This window comes from Microchirus variegatus, assembly GCF_963457635.1.
Source record: "Microchirus variegatus genome assembly, chromosome: 20".
NCBI lineage: Eukaryota > Metazoa > Chordata > Actinopteri > Pleuronectiformes > Soleidae > Microchirus > Microchirus variegatus.
In genome coordinates, this window is record NC_139821.1 from 20,293,976 (window position 1) to 20,321,829 (window position 27,854).

General features: G+C 41.2%; 1 protein-coding gene across 2 annotated transcripts; it reads left to right on the top strand.

Annotated features, from left to right (window-relative positions):
- braf (B-Raf proto-oncogene, serine/threonine kinase) lies at positions 1–27,781 on the top strand. 2 transcript variants are annotated; one of them, XM_083907171.1, is made up of 20 exons: positions 1–171; positions 9,133–9,234; positions 9,330–9,617; positions 11,903–12,006; positions 13,500–13,602; positions 13,698–13,846; positions 14,665–14,784; positions 15,989–16,148; positions 16,461–16,500; positions 18,502–18,621; positions 21,115–21,251; positions 21,329–21,446; positions 22,044–22,128; positions 22,239–22,415; positions 24,007–24,053; positions 24,192–24,310; positions 25,654–25,785; positions 26,061–26,195; positions 26,723–26,876; positions 27,504–27,781. In XM_083907171.1, the coding sequence occupies exons 1-20, from the start codon at positions 16–18 to the stop codon at positions 27,524–27,526; spliced, it is 2,469 nt and encodes an 822-aa protein (XP_083763297.1). In that variant the 5' UTR covers positions 1–15; the 3' UTR covers positions 27,527–27,781. The 2 variants fall into 2 exon arrangements, with proteins under 2 accessions (XP_083763297.1, XP_083763296.1); XM_083907170.1 differs by lacking the exon at positions 18,502–18,621.
- The last annotated feature ends 73 nt before the right edge of the window (positions 27,782–27,854 follow it).

Consider the following 27,854-nt stretch of genomic DNA (forward strand, 5'->3'; position numbering starts at 1 on the left):
TTCTCGCAGTTCAAAATGGCGGCGTTGAGCAGCGCCGAGTCCCCACCGCCCGTCTTTAACGGAGACACCGTGGACAGGGAGCCGGGCAGGGAGCGGGGCCTGGAGGAGCTGGGCCCCGGGCTGGACGCGTCCTGCTCGCCAGGGATGCCCGGAGGTCCGCAGGACGAGGAGGTAAGCTGCTACGGCGGTGCGTTAGCGGGTGGAGGCTAGGCAGGGGACACGGGCTCTGAGCGCTGGTAATTGGATGTAAATGTTCAGGAAACACCGGCTGTTAACATGGACCGCGGGGGCTGCAGTGCAGGGGGGGTGGGGGGTGGGGGAATACGGTGGGCTAAATGTGAGCTAGCCACCCGGGTGCTGGTGGTCTCCGCTGCCCGTGGGCTCATAGCGGACACGGTACTGCGACAGAGCCGAGGGAGCAGGAGGGGAAGGCTTCGTTCGACCGAGCCTCTTGTTTATTTCGGGCCTGCTTTATTCCATTCGCTCCTGGCTTCGTTTCCCAGGCTCCGCTGCAGCTGCAGCCTGGTGCGCCAACACAGCGCGCATACACACACACGCACGCACAGACACACACACTGTTGTTGACACAACAAAGACACACAATTACTCTGCTGTACTAATGCAATTATTTTTGCAATCCAATGTGGCCGCATAGGGCTGCAATGATTATTCGGTCAGTCGATCATTAATCGATAACTAAATGAATCGTCAGCTATTTTGATGATGGTGATAAAGACTTTGATTTTCTAAATTTTTCAGTTTCTTAAATGTGAATATTTCCATAATATTTTCTTTGCTCCATTCAAATGTAAGCATTTTGGTTTGTGGACAAAATCTTTATTTTTCAAGTTTGCGAAACAGATCAACATTTTACGGACCAAACAATCGAGAAAATAATAGACGGACAAGGCAATTAGAGCTGCAACTAACTATTATTTTCGTAATCGATTAATCTGTCGATTATTTTCTCGATTAATCGATGAATCGCTTAGTCCATAAAATGTCAGAAAATGTTAAAAAGAAACATTGATCAGTTTTTGTCAAACCTGGAAATGACGATGTTCTCGAATGTCCTGTTTTGTCCACAAACCAAAATGATTCAGTTTTAATGATTTCTTTGTTATGTGGAGCAAAGACTAAAAAAAATTCACATTTAAGAAGCTAAAGCAATCAGAAATCTTGTTTTAATCATGAAAAAAAGCTTCAAGCCGATTATCGATTATCAAAATAGTTGGCGATTCATTTAGTAATCGATTAATCGTTTCAGCTCTAAAGGCAATCGAAGATGGCAGACTTCACCCCATTAATGCAACAAGCCTCTGGTGCCCTCTGTTGGTGATGTTGGCAAGTGTTGAAAGTGTGGAAGCACAAACAGACACGGAGCCAGTAAAAACAATATTTCACTCTCACTCCGTGGGGTGAAGTGATTAGAGCAATGTCACTTCTCTTTTTTTGTAAGGCCACAACATTTTAAAGATGAAATTATACTAAATACTAAGCTAAAACTATTCAGATCATTTTTGTTCATTTTATTCATTTGTTTATATGTTTTTTAATCGTTTAATGGAGACTATAATTGATAGTTGCAAATGCACCATTAGATGTCACATTTCTTTTTTACAAACTGGTCCTTTTTAAAGTCGCATTGTGCAGCATTTTGCCTCATAAGATGACAGGAAACAAATATCTTGAGCAGACAGGGATGTCACATGCCTTCTGTTTGTGTTTTATTGGGGCGTTTGTCCTGGTAGCTGGTCCGACAGTTGCATTTGAGTACCGCAGGAAATGTTACACCCCGTATGAAAATATGCTGCATCCATTCCAAAAAGGTTTGTTTATCATGCTAACGAGTCCATTTGAACACGTTCCCTTGTCATTTGTCACATGAACTGAAAGCTTCAAGTGTGTACACAGACGGTATACAAATAATGGATGTAATCTTTGGTCTGAATAGCGAAGCCCAGGAAGAAATGCCTGAAGTAGAAGTTGGCTATTAGTGGGCGACTCTGATGGTTGCAAAAAGAACTCAATTTGAGTGGAAGTCTGTGGGAAAATACTCTCACTTCATTTGAATGTGAGTCAACGTTTTTCCTTAGGATTCGATCATCTCAAACACGAGTTTCAGGTCTTTTTCAATAGCAGATGATGATGTCATGTTTGCACTTAGAGGAAAATAGACACATAATAGACAATAAAACACATCATATATTAGTTAACACTGTGTGACTGCGTGTATCATCGGTTTTTTTGTTTTTTTTGCCCTGTTGCAAAAAAAGTCAAAAAAGTGACATTGCAGCACCGGTTAAATCGCAGGATTTCGTTTGGCAACCCTAAGACTATGTCAGTTTATGTAAAAGATTCGTATGTCATGATTTTCACAAGCTGCTTGGTAGTGGCATAAAATATTTCATAGCTTTCAGCTGAAAACGACCTTAAAGTATAAACCCTGGGGCCAGGTAAGCTGCACAAAACAATTAATTGTGCTAAAAAGTAAGGCTAAAGGGTTTTTTTTTGTTTTTGTTTTAAGAGATAATTTCAGACAATACTTATACTAGTTAAATGAAGGATATTTCCGTGTGTTAGAACAATGAAATGACTAAATATGGTCCTATAACACAAATAATGAGGCTTAACATTAAAGCGTTAAGTGACTTTTAAAAATCTATTAAAAATAAATAAATGAATAAAATAAATGCATACGTTTTGTAAAATCCATGTATTTTAATTCATATGTATAATATTAAATTCAGAAATATGATTATCAATGCATCAGCATTTAAAAGCACCATATCTTATATCCATATCTTGTCTCATGTCACAATATACTGTAAATTATACACTACTCACAAAAAGTTAGGGATATATGACAAGTTCATTGTCGCACTGTTACGTGTGCTCTAAAACACCCCCATTAGCACTTGTTACGTTCCTCCTAATGAAATTCACCATAAAAGAATAATAATAAAAAAATGATTCTACCAATCACAATCTTGGTCGAGCCAGAACGTGTCGACTAATTAATCGACCAGTCGACTTGGACTTTACAGCCCTAGAAAGCAGGGCATTTAAGTAGAAGGATGTAATGGTAATTTCTTTATCTCCAACGAAAGATAAAAAAAAAATCTCAATAACTTGATCAGTTTTAAAGTGTTCTCTTGGTCTCATGATGTCAAAATTTGAACATCATGATGAAGAGGCCAAATTGTCATTGAACCAGAACTTTTAGTGGTTCAATAACAATTAGTAGTTGTTGTTGAACCACAACTGATGTGGTGGTTCAATTGTTATTGAGCCACTACATCAGTTGTGATTTTTGCGGTTAATCACCTTGTTGGAGAACAGCATGTTATTCAATAAGTACTGAACGTTGAACAATTGGACAAGTGCATTCAAAAGTTTAGAGAAGGTGAAATTAAGTTCACCTGTAAAAGTTATAGTGCATTTTAGGTGCATTCTAAAATTGAATCCAAAAGCCAAACATCCCTAACTTTTTGGGAGTAGTGTAAATTGCCCAGCCCTACTCCTAAGAGGCTTGCATGGATTTTAACATATCTGTTTTCACAGTTTTCATCCATCCATCCACTGGCTTTTGTTTTTTCTGTCATACTTGCTCAACTGTCAGAACTAGTGGTGGCGCTCAAGTACAAGTATTGCACATTGGCCCTTTTGAAACACAGTGGACATGCAGCCCAGTTTTCGGGCTACAGAACAGAGGCCACTGCTGCAGGACGCTTCCACTCACACTCGCCTGCTTTGTAAAATTTACAATGTCAGTACTGAAATCACATCCAAGCAGACTGACATGTAATCTAATATTGTGCACTGAAATCAAAATGTTACGTATCCCTCTGTGACTCCTGTGGCCTACAGGCCCAGTTTTAAAACCCCAAACTACTTTTAGCCTCCTCGTCTGTCATTATTAACATCTCGGGACTCTCACTGTCATCACTCGTTCAAGACAATGGAAGCGATCTTGCGGTCTTGGAACTGTAAACATGGGCTCATTTTTTCAGGCAAAGTCAAGATCACGAAACAAGCAATTTGTCACCACAGAGGGTTTGCTTACCCCGAATGGAGATCTCTGTCACTCCTCTATGTGTGTGGCTAGACCAAGACAAGACATGCTACACGCATCGATTCATACACACAGTCATTTTTGCTTCACATGTTTAAAATGTAATCAAATATATAAAGAAGTCCATATCAACAGGCATGTACTGTATAGACAGTACCTAACCTCTAGAATTAGTTCCCACACGGACATATTTAATTCTCAATTACATTTTATGCGTATCCTGAACCAAAAGTTATTAATTTAAAAGGTTTGTATTTATATAGCACTTTTCTAGTCTTGATGACTACTCAAAGCTGCTTTACGCTACAGTTTTGCCATTCAATCATTCACACCCATTCTCTCACAATTCCATACAGCACATTTCCTATCACTCATCTTCCATACCACTCACACGCCTAAGGACACATCGCCATGTAAACTAGCTGGGAATCGAACCCACCACCTTCGAGTAGAAAGACGACTCGCTCTACCACTGAATTACTGTGTTTAAAAATACAAAAAAAAACTATTTCAGCGTATTGATTGGGAATGTTTAGGTTTATCCGTTACTCTACGGCAGTAAACTGAAAATCTTGGTGAACAAAATAAGACATTTAAAGTGAGGATGCACAATATTGGACTTTTTGGCGATCTCCAATATGGCAATAAATAGGGATAGATAGATAGGGTGCGATAACGGATATGATACCGATATACAGTGCTTAACAAATGTATTAGACCACGTCATAAAAATATAATTTCAAACATTTTTGAAAAATGTTATTCATTTGGCAAATAAATTGAATTCACCTTTTTGTACCCAAATTTGAGCCAGCAGACTAGTTTTAAGTAGTTGAATGTTAAAAGCCCAATCTTTTTGCGCAGAAAAGGGTTCATGATAGCAATAATGATTCTATTTTAGAATTAAAAACATGATTTCGGTTAAAGAGCTTCTCCATACTGGTCTATTAACCATGACTGAAACATACAAAAATATTTTAATAATTACCTTTGCTGTTTAATTTAGGGCAGCTGTGACTTTTGGTGGTGTTCTAATATATTTGTTAATCACTGCATATTGTGCCAATAACATTGTGAAACTATAATTTAAAGTTTGGAGGTTTGGAGAACATTTAATCAAATAGTTTCACCATTTCTTTAGACCAAATAACCAACCATTAGGTCAAAATTATGATTGTAGAATTCAGCAATGATCAAAATTGTTAGCATCAGCCCTAATTATGAGCTTCCAGTAGGCCATGAATGGTTCATGGTGATCAGTGACACAACAGACAGGTTGAGAAATGCTACAGATGCTGAAGAGGTTGCAACATCCTGGCTTTTTAGCTTCCAGTAAGAACCAAGCTCTGAAACCACTGATCTCATTAGGTAACGACAAATGTCACCGTTTTTTTGTGATCCCCAGTTTGCAACATCCCAACACGACCCAAAACACCTGCAGAAGGAAATTAACGATGCAGATTCAAAAGAACAAGCAAAAACAAATGCGAAGTAAGAAACGTTGATGCAAAACCAAAAGCACATAAATCCCAAAACAACTGCATGAGAGAAAACACCTGTATATTCAATAACGGAAGTGCTCCGGGACTGTGGGGGTGCTGTCGTGCTGCTCGACGACCAGCCCTTACGACCCTGTGGACTCCCCTCCTGCAGCCCCGCAGTTTTTATGATCAGCGTTAGGGCTGGGCGGTATGACCAAAAATATATATCACGGTATTTTTCAAAATTCAAACGGTTTCACGGTATATAACGTTTTTTTTTTTTTCATGCATAATCAGGTGTTCACAGTATTTTCTACTGGTAGAGAACAGAATTACTGCAGTAGATTAACTTAGGATGGTCTATTTTACTGACATGAATACTGTAGAATAACTCCACACTAGTACAGGTTCACATGGCCCCAGAAAATGATGCTATTTACAAAGAAGAGCTACTCATGATTCTCAAGAAGTGAGGAATCGGAATGCAAAGACAATTACAGTCAAAATACAGAACTTTGACTGTGCAAATCAACATCTTTTATAAAAATTCCCCGCGTTACCTGCTGATGTGGAGGCTGCTGACCTTAACTTCATGCATTCTTGATATTCTTATATGCTTACTAGGGCAGTCAAAATTGCTCAAAAAATGATATTCGAATATTCCCTCTTAAAAAAACACAGATATTCTAATATATTCTCATAGTATTTGCATCCGCTGCATCTGGGGGCTTTCAATCAGCCAGACTGTCAGGCGATGACAGCATGACATCAATAACAGGACACACTAATACAACGAGACATAACTACCTGTAGATGTAGTTTATTTAATTTTAAACATATTTCACAACATACCCACACAAAAATAAGTAAATGAACTGATGACCAAGAGCGCAGACCTCACTCTCTCGCACTCGCTCTCTCCCGCCCCGTGCCAACAATGCCTCGCGCTCTCTGCTCATACTGGTGTAAATGACAAACAAACAAATGCCGAGTGCTGGTCGAAAGTTTTGCGCTAGTGATTTAAGGTCCCGACTCTTGTCCCAAATATGACAGGCTTCGTTCAGTGATTGAAACAAATATATAAACATTAATGAAATGTTTACATGCAGAGCGCCCACTCGCAAAGCAGACAGCAGCGCTGCGGCTGCGCGGATGTTGTGTAATCAAGTACACCGGTATGGCGGTATATTAAAAATGTATATCGTAACGGATTTTTTTTTTATATATTATTATTATTATTATTATTATTTATATATTTATTTATTTATTATAATTTTTTTTTTATTTGAATAAATTCAAATGTACAATATTCATTGACACCCAGAATATGTATACTACACTGATTCCCCCTCTTACAATATATTGCACTGTATTTTAAGTATTTATTCTAGGATTTCAGCACTGGATATGCTCTTTGGATGCTTGTTTATTCGGTAAACATAGGCCCTATGTATGATTTCCAACTTGCCGTTTTCTTATTCATCTAAATGCACTTATTGTAAGTATTTCTGGATAAAATATCATCTGGTAACTGGCTGCAATGTAATGAATGTGAATTACAAAATGAAAATCACATGCTGATGGTTCTGGTTTCTCCTTCTGCATGTGTTTTGGGTTGTTGCAGTACGTTTTGCAATGTACAATTCAAACTTATTATTATAGGCGCACAGCAGGTACCAGCAAAAGTTAGGAAAAGATGAGGAATGCTACTGTTCACCTTGAATTTGGAAAAATAAGTCAATATTTTCTCAATTTCAAATGTTTATCTTTAGCAATAAAAACATCATACACAAGATATTGATACCCCCCTTTGCCTTACAAACTCCAGTAATGTTTTGTCACGAGTCCATGAAGAGCAGTCACCGCCCTGTGACACTCTTTATTTGGCAACATAACAAAGGTTGTTTGCTGGGCTGCTGACATGAGGACAAGGTGACAGTGGGAGAGTTAGACCTGTCAGTGATGTAAAAGCAGTTTGCATTAAAGTGATAGTTCATCGATAGTCTGCCGTTACAATTGATTTGCCTCGGGTGCACTGTGGAGTCGGTATGAATGTTTCCAATGCGCTAGCCATAGCACCAGCGAACTCGGCAACTAGAAGAACTGAATGAAATTTCTTGAAAACGTCTCCAGACGTCTCCATCACACCGGTTGAGTTGGAAAATAGGTCTTAAGCCCAATTTATACTTCTGCGTAAAGTGCTCTGCGTAGGCTACGTAGAGACTCTGCGTCGACGCAGAGACTGTCGAAGAGCCTCTGCGTAGTCAACGTCTGCACGAAATATTTTTTAAGTGTCCGTCACTCCGTCAAGGGACTACGGAGACGGCAAGAGCTGCGATTGGTCCTCAGGACAGGCCGAGCTAAGCTGCTCTGTGCCGGCTCTCAGTGCGCTCCGGGCGTCCTGACAGAGGCGGAGCTGATCCCCGCCGATAACGCCGCTGCCGAACTATAAATACGTCATATCTTAACACACACAGCACATGTTTAGACTCTAAATGGCCAATTTCTCGCCTGAAATTATCTTAAAACTGCGTTCCGTGACACAGAAAAGTGAGAAACGGCCACTGTTTCAACAACAACAGTCTTTCTCTCTCTTTCTTTCTCGGACGCCATTGCTCACTGTAGCCAGAAGCACAACAACCTTGCGCAGCGACCCCTACTGATCGGGCGGGAAATTGCAGCGAGTGTCCGTCACCACGACGCAGAAGTATAAATGCTCGAGGCGTCTCCGTGGTGACGCAGACGGATAACGCATACGCAGTCGGAGAAGTATAATGTGGCCTTTATGTCCAAAATTCCGAACTATCCCTTTAAGCCAGTAATGGTTTTACACTTGGGTTTACACATGCACACCTTAACAACTCAAAATATTACGGTTTTAGTACACCAAATGAGAATAAATGAGTAATAATAGGCCGATTTATACAAATACTGAAAAATTAGGTCCACCTCTTATCTAATCTGAACACAGATGTAGGTGATGGTGATGGTGATGGTGAGCTGTTTGAGAAGATGAAGTGTCCTTACTTCACCACCAGAGGCCAGACTCGTATATATTTAAGCCATGGACTGCACTGTAGTGAATGACAATAAACCTAGCTAATGTTTATTACCAATCTGTTCTCTGTTTCCCATTGTTGTTTCTTCTTAGAAATACCATTTGAAACTAAGCGAACAACTGTCGAGTTCGAAAATCTACCTCCAGCCTGTGACTTCATGTGACATGTGATTCGAGCTGCTTTACTATGGACACAGCTTACTTCTGTTAGGGAGCTAGAACTTGCAATTGTTTGGAATTGTTTTTTTGTTTTTTAATCAAGAATATCGTCCTCTCACAGTTCAAAAAGTGTAATATTGAATGTCTCGTCTCTATATGTTTGCGCTGTGATGCACTGGTGACCTGTCAAGGGTGTACGCTGCATTTCACGCATTTCAGATAGGATTGGCTCCAGTCCCCCCACTAAAGCAGTAGAATATGGATGGATGTAGTGTTGTGGATGTATGGTCCGACTCTAGGCGTTTACTCACTGGATGATACTGACGTCTTGCCATTGTTGTATTGTGTTCTCCCCACAGATCTGGAACATAAAACAGATGATAAAGTTGACACAAGAACACCTAGAGGCTCTACTAGACAAGTTTGGAGGAGAACACAATCCTCCTTCCATATATCTAGAGGTAAGAGTGCTGTGGCTTTTGTGAATATATTGTAGCTTTGCTGACAAGATCTTTTGAAGCTGCTAAGTCACGTCCCTCTGGTGTCACCCTATCAGGCCTATGAGGAGTACACCAGTAAGCTAGATGCCCTGCAACAGAGGGAGCAGCAGCTGCTGGAGGCAATGGGGAATGGCACAGACTTCTCCTGCTCGCCCAACACCACGCCAGCCCTTCTGGAGGTCAAGATGGGAGGTTGCTGCGCCGGTGGTGGAGCCCAGGCCTTTCCTTCAGCCCCCAACACCCTGGCCGTCCTGCAGACCCCCACAGACTCCAGCCGAGCTAACCCTCGCTCGCCACAGAAACCAATCGTCAGGGTCTTCCTGCCCAACAAACAGAGAACAGTGGTACGTTTGACATCCCCTCTCTTGGTTAACAAAATAACCAAAACACGTTATATTAATTTGCAATGTTTATTTTGAACAATAACTTTTATAAACACAGACATGCTGCATACCCACAGAAAGGTCAAAAGCGCATATAAACCATTCTTATGTTCACGGAACACAGTTAAAACACCAATTGATCAAACCAGCAGGAGCGGAAATAAACCTTAGAGCACACACATTGAAAAGAGGCACTGAGCGTCAGCGTGATTATGTAAACAAAAAAATGTGTTGGCTGGACAGTGAATCCACAGATTCCAATGGTACCATTTTTTTATCACACTTCTTTCTCTACTTTATTTTTTGCTTTGCCATTAGTGATAGTACCTGGTACCTGGAACTTTTCTCTAATCGCTCTGGTTAGGTTCCAAGCGAGCTGAGCTGACTTCTAGGCAGAGTAGCCACAATATCAAATTGTCTCTATTTATAGACAACTTGTCTAATAGATTGATGAACATCTACACTCGTTGACAGTATCTTTGTAACCCTTTACAGCGTCATGTGAATGAACAATTCTTGATTATAGATCTTCAGACAGTTGATTCTCATATGGATTTGCTTCTTGTCAAAATCTTGTTTTTTTAGGAATTGAGATTGCATTATGATTCATGAAATCAGAGGGAATGGACATTTTTAATCATTATTCTAATTTTCATTAAAAAAAAATCATGCAACTTTCCAACCCCTCCTAGCGACAAATCTAGCGACTTTTTATGGTGTTATCGACTTTTGTGGTATTTGGAGACTCGCGTGAAAGCATGTATCACTCAGTTACTGTGCTCAACAAGCACCGGGTGCTGCATCAGTTTCACAGGGTGGGATCGCCTCCCCCTCCCAAAGCAGTCAAAGACGGTCACTCTCGCAGTCGCCTCCGCAGCAGTCCCAGCCTGCAGTCAGAGCAGAGAGGAGAGCGTCTAGGCTGCCGCCATTCCAGCCCTGGCTTACAAAGCGGGTGTAAATGAAAATGTTTCCTCACTCAGTCTCACACAAAAATAAATGACTGCATTTGACACATATCAGACACAACATCAGAGAAATTCCCAATTATGCAAATTAGACGATGACGTCATTTAGACGTCACATAGCAACTTTTAGCACAGCCAATAGCGACTTTCCTTACTGAGGAGTTGGCAACACTGATTGAGTCATGATTGGTTCTCTTACTTTTTCCAACCTTCAGTTTCACAGTTTGAATTATTTATACAATATGGTCAAAAATTCTCTGAAAATCTATCTTTCATTCTAGGACACTGTGTTTGTTCATTAATGTGACTTGCATGAAGATACAACCATGTTTTATCTGGGATTTAGAAAATTCACAATGACGGTGACGATAAACATGACTGTATATGTCTGTGGAGAGAGGAAAGAGCTTGGTCTTCCTCGTGTCCAGCAGCTGACACTGTCACTTTATATGGTAGGAAACCATAAGTGTGTCCTTTATATTATGGCATTCTAACACGCGATATCAGTTTGAAAACGGTATTTTCATCCCATGTTTGAATATAAATTTCAACCAAAAAGTGACAAGCCTATAACCTACAGCCAACCACCTGTTAACAAGAATGTGATCGATGTCTTCAATCAAGTGACACACAGCCTTGCTTACTATATAGGGTTTGAGCACATTGATGCAAATACAGCAAGAATCCACAAATCCAAGAGTGGAACACAAAGCATGCTGGGTACACATGGGACTTCAGTTGCTGTTTAATTTAGGGCAGCTGTGACTTTTGGTGGTGTTCTAATATATTTGTTAATCACTGCATATTGTGCCAATAACATTGTGAAACTATAATTTAAAGTTTGGAGGTTTGGAGAACATTTAATCAAATAGTTTCACCATTTCTTTAGACCAAATAACCAACCATTAGGTCAAAATTATGATTGTAGAATTCAGCAATGATCAAAATTGTTAGCATCAGCCCTAATTATGAGCTTCCAGTAGGCCATGAATGGTTCATGGTGATCAGTGACACAACAGACAGGTTGAGAAATGCTATAGATGCTGAAGAGGTTGCAACATCCTGGCTTTTTAGCTTCCAGTAAGAACCAAGCTCTGAAACCACTGATCTCATTAGGTAACGACTTTTGGTATCGCAGTATAATTAATTTATAATTAATTTGTCTATATCTTTACATCCATAATGTGAGTTGGGAGATTAGTTGACAGTCTGCATTAGGGCCACTCTGCTGTATGATGTCACTTCAGTGAGGACTTTGTGTGTGTGTGGTGCTGCATTCAGGTTCCAGCCCGCTGTGGGATGACTGTGAGAGACTCGCTGAAGAAAGCTCTGATGATGAGGGGCCTTATCCCAGAGTGCTGTGCAGTGTACAGGATACAGGATGGGTAAGTGTGTGTGATAATAACACGTAGTGTACACTGTAGGGGTGGAAATTACAGGGTATCTCATTATACAATACGTGATACATGGTCTATGATGCCAATAATGTAAAACACGATTCCGTGATAATCAATATATTGCAAGACAATTACGATTTAAAAAATAAAAATAAATAAATGTATAAAAAAAGACAAATTCATCATCAATTATTGTATTGTATTGAAGGATGATGATATATGATTTTGACCCACCCCTAGTATCTTTGAAACCTCCCACTCTCCCACACCAAAGTCCAATAGAGGAAATCAGTGATTTTACATCACAGCACACAGGAGTTGTTGATCCGCTGCTGCCTCCATCACTAAGTTAAAATGTGTTATTTTGTGACTGGTGTTTGAAAGCCTTTGTTCTGATTTGACTATGTGACTCAAACTTATCAAACAAGACAGCATTAGGGCAGCAGCTACTGTGTCCCAAAGAGCTAAAAATACAGATTTTCTCTATGGACTTTGGTGCAGAGGAGTTATTGGTTTACAAACTTCAGTTCTCACTTGAAAATGGTTTCTCACAGCAAAATACGGCGGTATTTTATCAATGATGATATACGGTTGGTATAGTTTTTTTTATTTATTCCTATTTTTGAGTGATTCAAATCAGTTTATCACTGAAAATATAATAGTGTACCTCCATGTCTTTATTTACTGTTCCTTACTGACTGCTTATTTGTGTATTTCAATTCCTGACTAAGTGATGATTAGTATTTTTTCCAACGGTGTTTTGTATTACATTTTTTGTCCCCAAATCCCATCCATCACAATGTATAAATGTACAGACAATGTAACTTGAATTAAGAAGACACACACTCTTATCCTAATACTTGTAAATATCTTATAATTTTCCACAGAACTAGCATATGTGTCCAGCACACACACACACACTGCACACATACGTAAAGCCCAGACACTCCATCTCTCCCCCTCCCCTCCCTCTCTCTCTCTGTGTGTGCGTGCATATTAATTAGCCATGTGTTTTCTCCATGATCGTCAGCTGATTGGCTGAGAAAGCAACAAAGGCTCTGGAATGTGAGATCGCCACGCCCAAACTAGGAGTGATTCACAGCGATAAAAGAACCTTAATTCAAACACAAAGTTTATGGTTTTAAGACCCACAATACTGTGATTTGAAGCATGTAGTGGCTTCTTCAAAACTTCAACTTGTGTAATTTTGAAAAAACAGAAATCCCTCATTTTGAAAAAAAAAACTTTTTCCTGTTTTTTCTCGTTTTGCGCTTTGCCGACTTGTTCCCGCTTGGTCCGTGGCGGGTCACATATTGTTATGATGTTTAGTTGAGATCTATTGCAGAGTGAATTTGATCAATTTTCAGGTTGTAATTTAAGGTTCTGGACTTTTTGGTTTTATTTGCTTTGCTTTGCTTCATCAGAATGCTGCAAAATAACTAAATGTAAATAATCACAGTAACATGAACTTCATATTTCAGGGAGAAGAAGCCCATTGGCTGGGACACGGACATCTCGTGGCTGACGGGAGAGGAGTTACATGTAGAAGTGTTGGAGAATGTTCCACTCACCACACACAACTTTGTGAGTGTGTCTCTCTTATCAGGACTTGGCATGCTGACTGACTCCAATGCCAAGCCTTGTCTGGTTCTGACTCTGAGTGTGTGTTTGATTGACAGGTGAGGAAGACATTCTTTACTCTGGCCTTCTGTGACTTCTGCAGAAAGCTGCTCTTCCAGGGTTTCCGCTGTCAGACCTGCGGCTACAAGTTCCACCAGCGCTGCAGCACTGAGGTTCCTCTCATGTGTGTTAACTACGACCAGTTAGAGTAAGTCAACCATGACGGCCGTTCACCAGGAGTTTGCCTTCTTTTGAATGTTTTGTGTCTTCTTTGGGCGCCAAGTTTGCAGTTTCCTTGCAGGCTCAAAATGCAGATATGCTTGCATTTGTCTGCATTTGGTCCGCACAGACCACTGCAGAAATTGTGAAATTTTAGTCACATGGACCCTAACAGACCTCACTGGACATGTGAATGTGGAAAGTATGAGCCAGGTTTGAGGCTGCAACCAGTTTGGGTTGGTCCTTCTGGAAAATGGCAACAGGAGAATGTCTTTTGTGATCTTGAAACTAAAATAGAACTCTGTCCTGCTTTCATAAGCCACAATGTGCATCTCTGCATCTAACCTTTTTCCATATTGTAAATAAAGTGACCAAGAACAAGCCTTACTGCTTAATCTGCTCTATCACAGCTAGCCTGTTTCTTAAGTTGGCTATTCCATGGGGTTTGCACAGGGCTTAATTCCAAAATACTTGCATTTAGTCTTGTTTTTTAAGGATTTAAAGTACTTGAATTTTGGGGGAAATGTGTTCAGTTGCTTGGAATAACATCATTTCTGGTGTGATAAGAGCTAAATGTACATGTCGGGTCGTCTCTTAATGAAAGCCACTCTTCCTGGACCTGGACGTGTGAGGAAAAAAAATATAATTTTGGTAGTTTATAGCATAGCACTATCTCTTGTGATAAACAGTGAAATAATCAAGTTGAGTATGTTTATATTCCTATAAATGAACCAAAGGGTTCACACGTTGGGGAAGGTGTGTGAAACCAGACTGCATTAAAGAAATCTGAACCTGTGTGTCCCACAGCTTATTGTTAGTATCCAAGTTCTTTGAGCACCACCCATTCACCCAGGAAGAGGTTTCTTCAGAGGGAACCACCCCAGTGTCCGAGGTCTGTCTATCACTCCCTCCATCTGACTCCATGGGGTGAGTTGTCCACACTTGCACTGCTTTTCATTCCACTCATGCCTGCCCCACACGAGATGATAATTGGATAGATTTCGGTCCTGATTTGGCCCTTCCGACTATCGTGTGTACCTTCAGATTTTAGACTGATTGTTAGTGTGAGGGGCAGGGTTTCCCCCAGAAAACCTGCTAAGCCTTGTGGTAGGGCCACTCGGGCAGCCCACAGGCGTTGTGTTTTTGTGAAAAATGCCACACTCTTGAAATTAAAATAAATAATATTAATTGTTTTCACATAAGTTAAATCCTAATTAAGTAATCGGCCAATGAATATTAAAACAAGCCATGCAATTCTGGTCACATTTTAAAGTAAAATAAGCTTTACACCGTCCCTGCGCTGTTCGTTTCTCCCTCTCCTGCATTGTGAGACGCTCCTGCGCCATGCGCTTCTCCGTCTCCAAGCGGGATCTCCATATCCAATGCAGACTGGATTATTTCTCTATGTGCATATATATACAAATGATGATATTTATGACGAGGATCGAGTAAAGTCGCAATGAAGTGCAGAGGATCCAAGTCGATCTTAGTAAAAAGTTGTGCCAGATTCTTAGGAGCAGAGCACACCTTTGATTGTTTTCACTCCGTAGCCTCAATCTTTGTGTAGAAGACTTGGAAATTTTGACTTGGGTTTCAATAGGCACCTGGACAAGGGGACGCTCGCCGGTTACATGGGGGTGCAGCGCCAGTTTGTTGGATGAAGTCACACACAACAGCTATTAACTGATGACACCGACAGTCCACTCTCATGTCTGTTCTAAATCGGTTACAAAGTTTTGTTGTCTGAGGTCTCCCATGTTTTAAAAATCAAGTCGGATATGAAAGTCCTCCGTTGTGGGACAGGGGTAAGCCTTAATCACTATTGTTTTTATGAGGACTCTAAACTAGGGGTGGGAATCACAGGGTAACTTGGTGCGCTTAGTGGTCCATGGCATGAGATAATATCATGATGGAGCAATTCTGGCGCAATTGGTACAAGATACATAAGACTAAACTCACATAATGATACATCATGATATCTGTACAACAGAAAAATACATAATGCTCCATAATGATCCTAAAATGGTAAAGTGTAGGATGTGATGTGGGTGAGTCAAATAAGTGGGAAATCTATTTAGCAGCATACGATGTACAGTATTGCCGCCCTGATAATTTGTCATGTTCTCTCAAGGTCTATGTGCCACACCACTGTATCGCCGTCCAAGTCCATACCCATCCCACCCAGTTTCCGGCCCAATGAGGAGGACCACCGCAACCAGTTTGGCCAGCGGGACCGTTCATCCTCTGCCCCCAATGTCCATATCAACACCATTGAGCCTGTCAACATTGATGTAAGTCTACTTAACCTACTGCTAGAATGATGCGGATAAATGTTTGTTCTGTTTACAGCTGCATTAAAATGTAGTTATTGAAATACTATGAATGCACCAGTGTCACTTTTTTTTCAGGCCAAGTACATGGACCTACATTTTAGCACTTGTTGAGTAATGATACAAGTGATACAAGAAGAACTTAAAAATGTCATTACAACACTTTTACTTCCAATACATTACTTCCTATCAAGATTTAACATTAATCCAAGTATAACAAAAACAGCCATTGATACATTTACTTATGATGCATTGTTTCTGCCTTCATTTCAGGACCTGATTCGAGATCAGAGTTTACCAAGGTCAGATGGAGGTACGGTTAAAAGAAGCAGACTTCTGTGGCTTCTGTTCCCACCATCCTGCGTCTTAGTCTTTTGTGTGTGTGTGTGCGTGTGTGTGAGTGTGTGTGCCTGTGTGTGTGTTTGTAAATGCATGCTTGTGTGTAAGTTTAGAGCTTAGGAGTAGATTTCTGTTTGGTCCTGCAGCCTGTCATTAAGAGTAAAAATATTTTTGAAAAATTTGCAGATCTGTGGATCAGGGCATTTGGAAAGGACATATGGTGCCTTCAAGTGGGACATGGGAAGTTTTGAAAATGACATGCTTCGTGATAAAAATAATAAAGAGAGAGTACATAATTCTAAACCTTTTAAAACGAAAATTAGGTTGCGCTCAGCAGCTCAAGTGCTGAAACCCTCCCTGGGTAGTTTTACTTTCATTTTGAATTGTAAGAATTTTTATTGAAAATATCTAAAGCATTCTAAAACTGGAAGTGTAGTGATAATGAAGTTGCAGATACTGTATGTAGTTACATTGTGCTCAAGCAGAATAGATATACTGTTATCAGAGGTGGAAAAAGTACTATAATATTGTACCAATACTTTGATGAAATGTTACTCAAGTAGAAGTAAAAGTAGTCATCTGAAAATGTACTCAAGTAGAAGTAAAAAGTAGTTCATTTGAAATGTACTTAAAGTAAAAGTTACTTTGCGTGTGGTGTGAGGGTAGTAGAAATATGACAAGGGGTCAGAAATCCAAAACTATTTTGGAGCTCACGACACAGGATATGACGTCACTTTTGGCGCTCGCCCTCTATGTTCACGCGCCAGTGCTGGTGCTAATCACATCATCATCCGTCTGGTTCTGCTGTATATTTTCCCCCTGTAGCTCTTCATTGTGCTGAACTTTTATTTTTACTCTGTAACGGATAGGATTTATAAAGTAACTAAGTACAATACTTGACTCAATACGTACTCAAGTAAAATACAAAATCCTGATTTTAAATTGTACTTAAAAAATACAAAATACACAAAAAAAGTATTCAATACAGTAACTTGAGTAAATGTATTTCATTACTTTCCACCTCTGACTAGTATTTTAATTTGTCCAATGTATTTGTTATTATTATTACTACAATAACAATATATTATATGTTCAGTGTTTCATTTGGTCCACACTATTTTAGTTAAAATGCCTGAGCTATCATACATTTGCCTTTGAGTTAAAACTGATTTTGTGAATACACCGTAGAAGGGCCAAACATTTGAATGGGCTCCTCGTTTATCACAGTAAACATGATCCCAATTGAAGGCACCAAAAAACTTCACTTGTGCAGACCAGCGTAAGAGTTGCTCTGCCAGGTCAGGTGGAAAGCATATAGCTAATCCATAATAATTACAAAAGTTTTAATGGAAATGTGGGGGACATTGTCAGTAACCATTTCCTTCCTCTATTCCTATCACTATAACAGACATGGACTAACATCCATTTCAAAGTTGTACCCGTAATGTTAAAAACTATTAAACATAATAATAATAACACCTTGGGCTGCATGTATGTTGCAGATACCCTGTCAAACAGAGCTAAGCTAGCATGTTAACACCTGCAGACACCCTAACAGACAGGGCTAAGCTAGCATGTTAACGCCTGCAGATACCCTGACAGAGCTAAGCTATCATGTTAACACCTGCAGATACCCTGACAAACAGGGCTAAGCTAGCATGTTAATACCTGTGTATATACCCTGACAAACGGAGCTAAGCTAGCATGTTAACACCTATATATACCCTGACAAACAGAGCTAAGCTAGCATGTTAACACCTGTGTGTAAGCCCTGACAAACGGAGCTAAGCCAGCATGCTAACACCTGCAGATACCCTGACAAACGTGAGTTAAGCTAGCGTGCTAACAGTGTAGTGCGTTTAGAAGGGAGGCTCCCCCAGCCAGGAGCTCTGCTGTGTCCATGGACAGTTAGTCAGAGGCGAGAGGGGCCGGGTGAGTAGCAGTGATGGTCTGTCTGTCTCTCTTTGCCCTGCAGCCCCCCTGACCCACCCCGCCCGCTGCTTGAGGAAGCACCGAACACGGACCTCAAGCCCCCTCCTATACTCCTACCCCAATGACATAGTGTTTGATTTTGAGCCTGAGCCTGTTTACCGAGGTAGTTAGGCCTCTGCGTGTTACTTGTGTCCTTCACCCATCCAACTCCCAACCTTCCCCTCCCATACTTCCCCCACACACCAACACCCAGCCCTGTGTCACATCCACAACATCCTCTGTGTGTGCCCTGCCCCCCTCCTCTTTCTTTTCTTTTCCACCTCTTTATGTCCACACTTGCTCTCTCTACCACACACCAGACACCACAAGGTGTACACAGAAACTTGCACTCTCACCCGATGAGACATTTTTGGTGATTTTCCATTATACAGTTCTAGCACAACTCAGCTCTACTCTACTAGACTCTACTCGGTTTGGTATCAGGCATGTTGTTTTCCGTTACTTCATAGTCGACGTGAATGGGTCGTCATAGTACGGCTGCACTAAACTACTAATTTGTTCATCAAATCGTTCATTACTTCCTGCATGACCGGAGCGCAGACTCGTCTGGACTGAAATATGCTAAATACACCAGACTGCTCAGTTAAATATTGAGATTTTAGAAATTTCCTTGCTTAATGTTGGAAGCAAGTTTCGGGATTTTTAAGTCTTTTTAACTGATCTACAGTTCGGCGCTATGCACTCGACTCTTTTAGTGACAATAAGTGGCTGGCAGTCTGCTGACATCACATTTTAGTATCGACCCGGTTTGCTTGGAACCTTTGCCAGTGCAGGTTCTATCCCTAATGGAAAAGCAAAAAAAAACAAGTAGAATTAAGTAGAGCTAGAACTGTGTAGCGGAAACAAAATATATGATACTATGGATGGTGGTTTATTTGCTAAAAAGGTTTTTCTTCAGCTTCAGTGAAGTCTTTATCAGTACATTAAAGACCGACTTCACGTTTGTGCAGGCTGCAACTAACAATTATTTTAATGCAAATATACATGTTACATGGCCCACAATAATTACCACACATATATATTTCAAGACAATCATATACCTATATATTATATGTGTCTAAGTGAAGAATACAAATGCCCCTAAAAGTTAATGTGGAGGAGTTGGAGGAGTTTTCATTGTGTCCATTTGTGTAAACACTACTTCCCTTCCTTTGCCGTAAATCTTGTTGTTTGGCAAAGTAAATTGAAGAATAAAGTAAAGAGATAAGTAGGATTTCAAAGAATCTTTAAGTGATACAGTTCTTCACATTTTAAAGCATTGACTAATATAGTTTTTCAATTATTTATTGGAGCAGTGATTATCAAAGACTGGGTCGAGAACCTCAGGTGGGTCGCGGGAGACTTCGTTTGGGTCCTCAAACTACAGCATTTCCCCAAGCTTTTATTCAATATTTGTGTGTATTATGCTTTGAATACTATCCATAAAATTAAGTTGTAATTTATTTGCCAAACGTCTTTTTGCTCAAATTTGCTCTTGTGGCCATTTATATCATGATTTGGGCCACCAAACTTGGCCATTTTTATAAAGTGGGTCCCCACATAGGAAGTTTGGGAAACTGTATTAGTGTCTTCTATCACTATCACCCTGGATTTCCACTGGATGCGGAACGGCCGCAGAACGGCGGCGGCGCGGTTCTGCTTTGTCCTCTGCCCGGCGTAAATCCCCTCCGGGCGTGTTACGGCAGCGGCGCGGAGCCTTGGGAGCCAGCGGTATTCACGGAAGATCGCGCAATAATCTCGAACGGACGCGAGTTTGCGAGATCCAGTGATAGACTGTTTGTTTAAAGGAAACAACAACAACACAGCTTCTTTCATTCTCTGATGTGGAAGAACTTGTCATTCGTCGTACATTATGACTCTCCGAGACGCTCTGATTAATTGACTGTTTACCTGGCAGCACCTGTCACAACGTAACGTTGATGTGAAGTTGTGACAGGCTGTATGACCTGCGTATTGTGTTTTATTTTGAAAGTGGGGCGGAAATGTTTTACTTTGATCCTGTGTCGCTTTTCCTGTCTGGTGCGAACAGCTTCGTTGAAATTTACGAGGTTCAGCAGCGGCAACGGAAAAAATAGAACTGATTCCTATCGATAGCGCTGCGGCGCGGCGAGCCGCTGCTGAGACGCTCCACATCGCGTCTTGTGGAAATGCTCTCATTGATTAGAATGGAAGCGATTTTGCAACGGCGACCGCGCTGCTGCCGTTCCGCGGCCGTTCCACGTCCAGTGGAAATCCAGGGTCATGCTGTGCAATCAGTTTTAGTTTTATAATAATGAGTTAAAGCCAACAAGTTGTCTATTCTAGTTTTAAATTAAGTCACATGACTTCCTCTGAAAGGTGTTGTTAGTAACGGTGATTTGTCCGTGACGTCAGGAGTACGAGTCCATTAACCACCATCCAGCAAAGCACCCCCCCACTCACTGTGCATGTGACCAGACTCACACAAACACGCGCACAACTGATACAGATGCCTCAGTCCCTGTCCTCTCCTCCTCTGCTTTACCTCCTCTTCACTTCCACCTTGTGCGTTTTTTCTCACTCTCTCCTATCTCTCTCTTGCTCTCTTCTCTCTGTCACCCCCGTGATCCCACTCCAGGCTCCACCACGGGGCTGTCGGCCACGCCACCCGCCTCCTTGCCCGGCTCCCTGACCAACGTCAAGGTTCCACAGAAGTCGCCATGCCAACAGAGGGAGCGCAAGTCGTCGTCCTCATCTGAGGACCGCAATAAGATGGTAAGGGATTGATGCAGTGTTTAACTGTGCAGTTAAATGTGTGTGTATATGTGCTTACTGTGTTCACTGTGAAACAGAAAACCTTGGGCAGAAGGGACTCAAGTGACGACTGGGAAATCCCAGAAGGTCAGATCACTCTGGGTCAGAGGATAGGCTCTGGATCGTTTGGAACCGTCTACAAAGGGAAATGGCACGGTAAGAGCAACAGCGCCACCTAATGTCAGATTTCCAGCCACTTATCGCTGTAAGGATTCTAATGTTTACACTCTGCGGGCATCATATCATCAGTGTGAACGTCCTCAGTGATCAAATTAAGTATTGTATTTAACCAAAAGGAGGCAGCAACTCACCTGCTTATTCTGCTCGACTTAAAAGAGGATAGAAAAGAAATCAGAGCAGTCAGGATCTCAGACTGCATTTAAAACTGGGCGTAGCGTGTTTTGAAAAGTCTGATGAGAAATTAGCTAATTCTGACTCAATTTATCATGTCGCTAAACAATTTCCTGTGGACACTATTAGATTGACAGCTGGTATTGTCCAATGTGACTGGTTGCAGGCGATGTTTGTGAGTTTCCTTTTTTAAAAACTGTTATCCAGGTGGTCAAATTGCAGATCTTGACGATTCACTATATAAATCAAGCAATTAAGCTGTTTTTTTCTCTTTCTGACCGTAAAACAGGCAATACAGTACATGCATAATGGAACCCACAGTCCCATCTTACACCAGTGCACGATTATACACACTTGATACAGACTATTGATACTAGAAAACATTTCCTCTACTCCCGTCAGGTGACGTGGCTGTGAAGATGTTGAACGTCACTGCACCAACACCACAGCAGCTTCAGGCCTTCAAGAATGAAGTCGGAGTCCTCAGGTAACTTCTGCCTGCCTGCGCTAAAATCAGGACAAAATCCAAAACACACACAAATAACATATGTATACCAATGTATAGTTTTATTAAACTGTGTGTTTTTCTCACCCAAGGAAAACGCGTCACGTGAACATCTTGCTGTTTATGGGCTACACAACCAAGCCTCAGCTGGCCATAGTGACCCAGTGGTGTGAAGGCTCCAGTCTGTACCACCACCTACACATCATCGAGACCAAGTTTGAGATGATCAAGCTGATCGACATTGCCCGGCAGACTGCTCAGGGCATGGAGTGAGTCCAAATACACATACACAGCACAGCCTCGTGTTGTTTTATAGACACAAAACTCTTACCCATGCCCATGGTTCATTCATAGTAAAACTGAGGGTCCCCTCGTCTAATTGAATTCCATTCTGATATTTTTTCTTGACTGGACCTTGTGCAGTCAAGGTGGGAAAGTTCACATTGTGGTACACAGGGTTTCCCCCAGTATATTATACTTGCCCCCCCGACAGGCTTAGCGTTGCTTGTTTATTTATTTAAATAGATTTTTTTATACACCACAGATTTTTCTATACCGGGGAACAAGAGCGCATGCGCCCCCAAGTAATCAGCGCAGCGCACGCTTGTCCAGGTGCCAATTGAAACCCAAGTCACACTATCAAGTGCGTCATTATTACAGTTACATCGTTCTTGTCAATAAAGATGTTATATTTAGGGATGCGCCAATAATTCGGCGGTCGAAACACAGCTACAACATGGTGGAACAGCACTTGTTAAACGCTGGAAAGTCTCTGCGCAAAAGCGAAACTTGGCTGCGTGCGGCACAGATTTTGAACTCCCCGCGATATTCAATTGGCACAAGAGAACATTCTCTGTCTTTGAGCAGTTGACTAAAAAGATCAGCTCATCTGATGCATCTGTTATTCCCTTAATTACAGCGCTAAAGCGTCTTCTTTCACAAAGATTAAGACCACGGAGTGAAAACGATGAAAAGTGTCTCACCGGCGTTTTACTCAGATCTACTCGGATTACCTGTACTTTATCGCGACTGTACTCCATCCTCGTCATATAGATCATTATTTTTATGTGGGGATAAAACACGTGGAGAAATGATCCAGTCTGCTTTGGAAGAGACCGCTCCGAGACGCAGAAGCGCAGAGCGACGAACGGCGCAGGAGAGGGAGGAGAGAACAGGGGCGGTGCGCAGAAATAAAAGGGCCGTTTGTCTGCACCAGATGAGGCAGATGAGGGGGCACTACCTCTTTTATGTTTATATATGTGCCATAACACATAATAGTCAAAAAAAACACAAAATTAATAATTTCCAGTGAACTTTTAATTATAATTTTTTTTTTTACAATAACGCCGTGGGCCGCCGGTGGTCCCGAGAGATACCACCGGGCTTAGCCGGTTTTCTGGGGGAATCCCTGGGTACATTTAGGGCTGTGCGTGGACGTCCATGCTGAGCCTTACAGACATAAGTGGATGAAAATACTTACTCTCTCAGAAAACAGTAGAGGGTAGTGGTTCCTTTTTCCAACATTTTCTAAAGCTGATTTACTTTTTTCCATTAGGGATAGTACCTGGTACCTTGTGCTTTTTTGATACCTGCTTTGCATTTTTCTCAATTAAAGTAATTTAAGTTGTGTCTCTGCATGATTTTGTTTGCAATCTCATTCCATAAGTATCCATATCGTGTATAGGTGTGAACATACTATAAATCTTAACCCCCAATTTGTCCTTTCAACAAGCATGAACAATTGAACACAGATTTGTGTGTGTGTAACGTTTGAGAATGAGGCCTACAAAAAAAATGAAGCAGCGGCATCAAAACCACAATGTGTTGGTCTGTTCTAATCTCTTTTCTCTCCCTCCTCAGCTACCTACACGCAAAATCAATCATCCACAGAGATCTGAAGAGTAACAGTATCCTTTTGGAAATATTTCACCAAGTCAACGTAATCTTTAGGCCTCTTCTCTGCTGTCCCATCCCATGTTCATAAAAGTTTAGAGATGTTCTTTCAGTGCAAAGGCTTGTGTTTCCATGACGACCTCTCCTCCCAGATATTTTCCTCCATGAGGATCTAACGGTGAAGATCGGTGACTTTGGCCTGGCTACAGTGAAGTCACGTTGGAGCGGCTCTCACCAGTTTGAACAACTGTCTGGCTCTATACTGTGGATGGTCAGTTTACATTTCTCCTGTTTGTCAGTTGTACTGTGGTTTGCGTTTTACTTTTTCATATCATAATGTAAACAATTGATATACCCTCATTCCACCAACGGCCGTAGATTGACATATTATGTTTTGGGGTTTTCAAATGGGAATAATTTTCATGTCAAGGGCAGTTTCTAAATTTAGGTTTTAAAGTCTTAAGACTGTTAATGCCAGCCAACATGTGAGAATTGAAAGAATATAGAGGGAAAAAGTAGGACGACAACATTGAGAAACTCATCCATCGTCCTCACGCGCGTTCACATCACACAGATTGTTGTTGGAACGCGGCGAGCACTTTTTAGGCTGTCTTTAGTTCAGGACAATGGCTCCCCAGGACCAGGAATGAGAAACCCTGCTTTTGATACTCAAGCCCAATGTATACTCCTGCGTTAAGTGCTCTGCGTAGGTTACACAGAGCCTGTCAGAGAGCCTCTGCGTCGTCTCCGACTGCACAAAATATTTTTTAAGTGTCCGTCACTCCGTCAAGGGACAACGAAGACGGCAAGAGCTGTGATTGGTCCTCAGGACAGGCCGAGCTAAGCTGCTCTGTGCCGGCTCAAAGTGCGCACCGAGCGTCCACAGAGGCGGAGCTGATCACCGCCAGCAACGTCGCTGCCAAACTATAAATACGTCACATCTTAATACACACAGCACATGTTTAGACTCTAAATGGCCAATTTCTCGCCTCAAATTATCGCCTCTCACAGAAATGTGAGAAACGGCCACTGTTTCAACAACAACAGTCTTTCTCTCTCCGACGCCATTGCTCACTGTAGCCAAAAGGACAACAAACTTGCACAGCAACCCCATACTGATCAGCCAGCGCGTATCCGTCCAGTGAGGCTGCAGCAACTTCATCTCTCAGCAGCTCCCAGGTGTTGTTGCTTAGCAACAAACGGACATGAGAGAAGCATGACCCCACAAGGTCCTCGGTTAAAACGCCTCTTCCGTTTTTCCTTAAAAAATACATACATTCTCTGCCATTTTTTAAATAATATCTGCAAAAATGTAATGACTCTGAGCTTCTAGAAACATTAATGACATGAGGAAATCGTTATCTCGTTAAAAAAATCTTTTGCAGATATCTTTTGCCACATTATGTGTCCCATCTAGTGAATATAGCATCTCGGAACACCTTAAAGGGAAAGTTCAGATTGTAACAGGTAAATAGACATATACATAGATTGCACTGTGCACCTGAAACTTGCATAAGACAGGCAGGCTCGGTGCACCTGAGTTGGCAGCTAGATGTTTCTATTGGTCGTTTCTTGTGGGTCACAGGACAAAAGCTTGTTTTTGGTCTTGCTCAGGCTCCAGAGGTGATCCGGCTGCAGGACAAGAATCCCTACAGCTTCCAGTCAGACGTCTACGCCTTCGGCGTCGTGCTGTACGAGCTGATGTCCGGAGCGCTGCCCTACTCCAACATCAACAACAGAGACCAGGTGAGAACAGATTTACCTCCAAAGAATTATAAGTACCATATAATCTACAACAGGTCTCTTTTTGCTTATTAAACAATATTACTGTTCATTGACTTCTACGTTTGCCTCCCTTTTAATTTTAAAATGTTCTTTTTTCATTTTACAAGAAGTGAAAATGATGTTTGTGCAAGTTGATACATTTCATATGCAATATGTTAGAATGTAATATAACATCAATTCACTTCACGATGATGGATGTAAGCACTGTTGGTGTTGTGTGTCTCCTCCTGACACAGATCATATTCATGGTGGGTCGAGGTTACTTATTTCCCGACCTCAGTAAAGTACGCAGCAACTGTCCAAAGGCTATGAAGAGGCTGATGGCCGACTGCTTGAAGAAGAAGAGGGAGGAACGACCTCTTTTCCCACAGGTCAGAAATAAACACAAGGCAACAGATGCATGTAATTTGGACACTATTTCCTTCCCGAGAGCTTGCCGTAATAGCATACACTTCTGTACAATTCATAATTATTATTACTTCGATTTAATTAGTACTTGTACTTTTTTTTATTTATTTACACATTTATTACTCTACAACTGGTTTCTCCTCATTTGCAAACTGAAATAATGTTTCCTCTGCTCCCTTTGTGTGTGATTTCCATTCTTAATTATCTACTCAGGCTTTTCTATGTGAGAAATGTGTGTGCGCTAAATTTCGATGGATGAAGCTATTGTTGGTGAACAGTTTCATATTTAAACCCTCTTATTAACACCGTGCACAGAAGGCTTCTTTCTTTTCTTTTCAATTTCAAATGTTGATCTGAATGCACTTCACAACTGATTCCACCGTCTGGAGCATGTGACTCAAATCCAGCTCACAACATGTGTCCTGCCTTTGTGTGGTTGCTTGTATTAGTGAATGATGGTTTCTGCGACTGCATTTCTGTATTTGGTCAGATCTTGGCGTCCATTGAGCTGCTGGCTCGCTCGTTACCCAAAATCCACCGCAGCGCCTCGGAGCCTTCGTTAAACCGAGCCGGCTTCCAGACGGAGGACTTCAGCTTGTACGCCTGCGCTTCACCCAAGACCCCCATCCAGGCCGGGGGCTATGGTAAGCTCATACACAAGTACTTATGTCTTAGCAGCTAAAATCAGGCCGTAAAAGGTATTCAATTCAAGTATTAGAGCTGTTACTTTGTTTGTTGTTCCAAAAATCATGATGACATTATTCATAATTAATCAATCAAACTCTGCCAGTATACTCTGATAAAATGCTACAAATTGGACCTTTAAAGAAATCCTCAAATGATCACATCGGCACCATACGGTCTGTAGTCATGTGTAGGAACAAGTATATTCACTTTATTATTAATAATCATCATCCTGTCATAATATAAGTTGTTTCAATACTAATGTGTAGCTGGGTAATTATTTTATTGGTTGTTCTATCCGCTTATTCCAAGTCATACTTGTTTCAAACCATTTAAAAAAGAAAAAAAACTAGAGAAAGCAGTCAGACCATGACCATGTAAACCTCCCAAGGTTGCTCAGTGTTAGTAAACTCCTTTATCTCGCAAAGTGTGACAATAAAAAATGTCAAGTCTGGATAAATGTCATATCTCTTTTTGGCCATGATTTACAGGACATGTTTAAAGGTGAGAAAAAGAGCTTGACCTGATAATTGACCGTCAGTGTTTACACACTTACTCATCGTTTCCCTGTCTTTCTTCTTTTTCAGGGGAGTTTACGGCCTTTAAGTAAGTGCTGCAGATCCCACCACTCCATTCCTTGTCACTTTTCAAAGTCTTGTGTCCATGCGGTGGATTCATTCATCACCCAAAAAAAAAAGAAAAGAAAAATTAGTCTCAGAGAACGGGCTGTTTCCTTCCTATATCAACGTGAAGAAGGAAAAACCACAAGCTGTCCAGCAGGCACACAGCCACAGCAACAGACAGCAAAAAAAACTCTACCCTAAAAGCAACTGGAATGAAGAAAATGAAAAAAAAAATCCATACCTAAACCATTTTCCTGCCTGCTTTGAGGGAAAAGGAAGGGGAGATGGCGACGTCAGGAGAAGTTGAGGCTTCGT

Coding starts and splice junctions, on each gene's coding strand:
- braf (XM_083907171.1), top strand. CDS start 16: ATGGCGGCGTTGAGCAGCGCCGAGTCCCCACCGCCCGTCTTTAACGGA. Junction 13,847..14,664: donor GTTAACTACGACCAGTTAGA/GTAAGTCAACCA, acceptor TGTGTCCCACAG/CTTATTGTTAGTATCCAAGT. Junction 16,501..18,501: donor TTTACCAAGGTCAGATGGAG/GTACGGTTAAAA, acceptor TTTGCCCTGCAG/CCCCCCTGACCCACCCCGCC.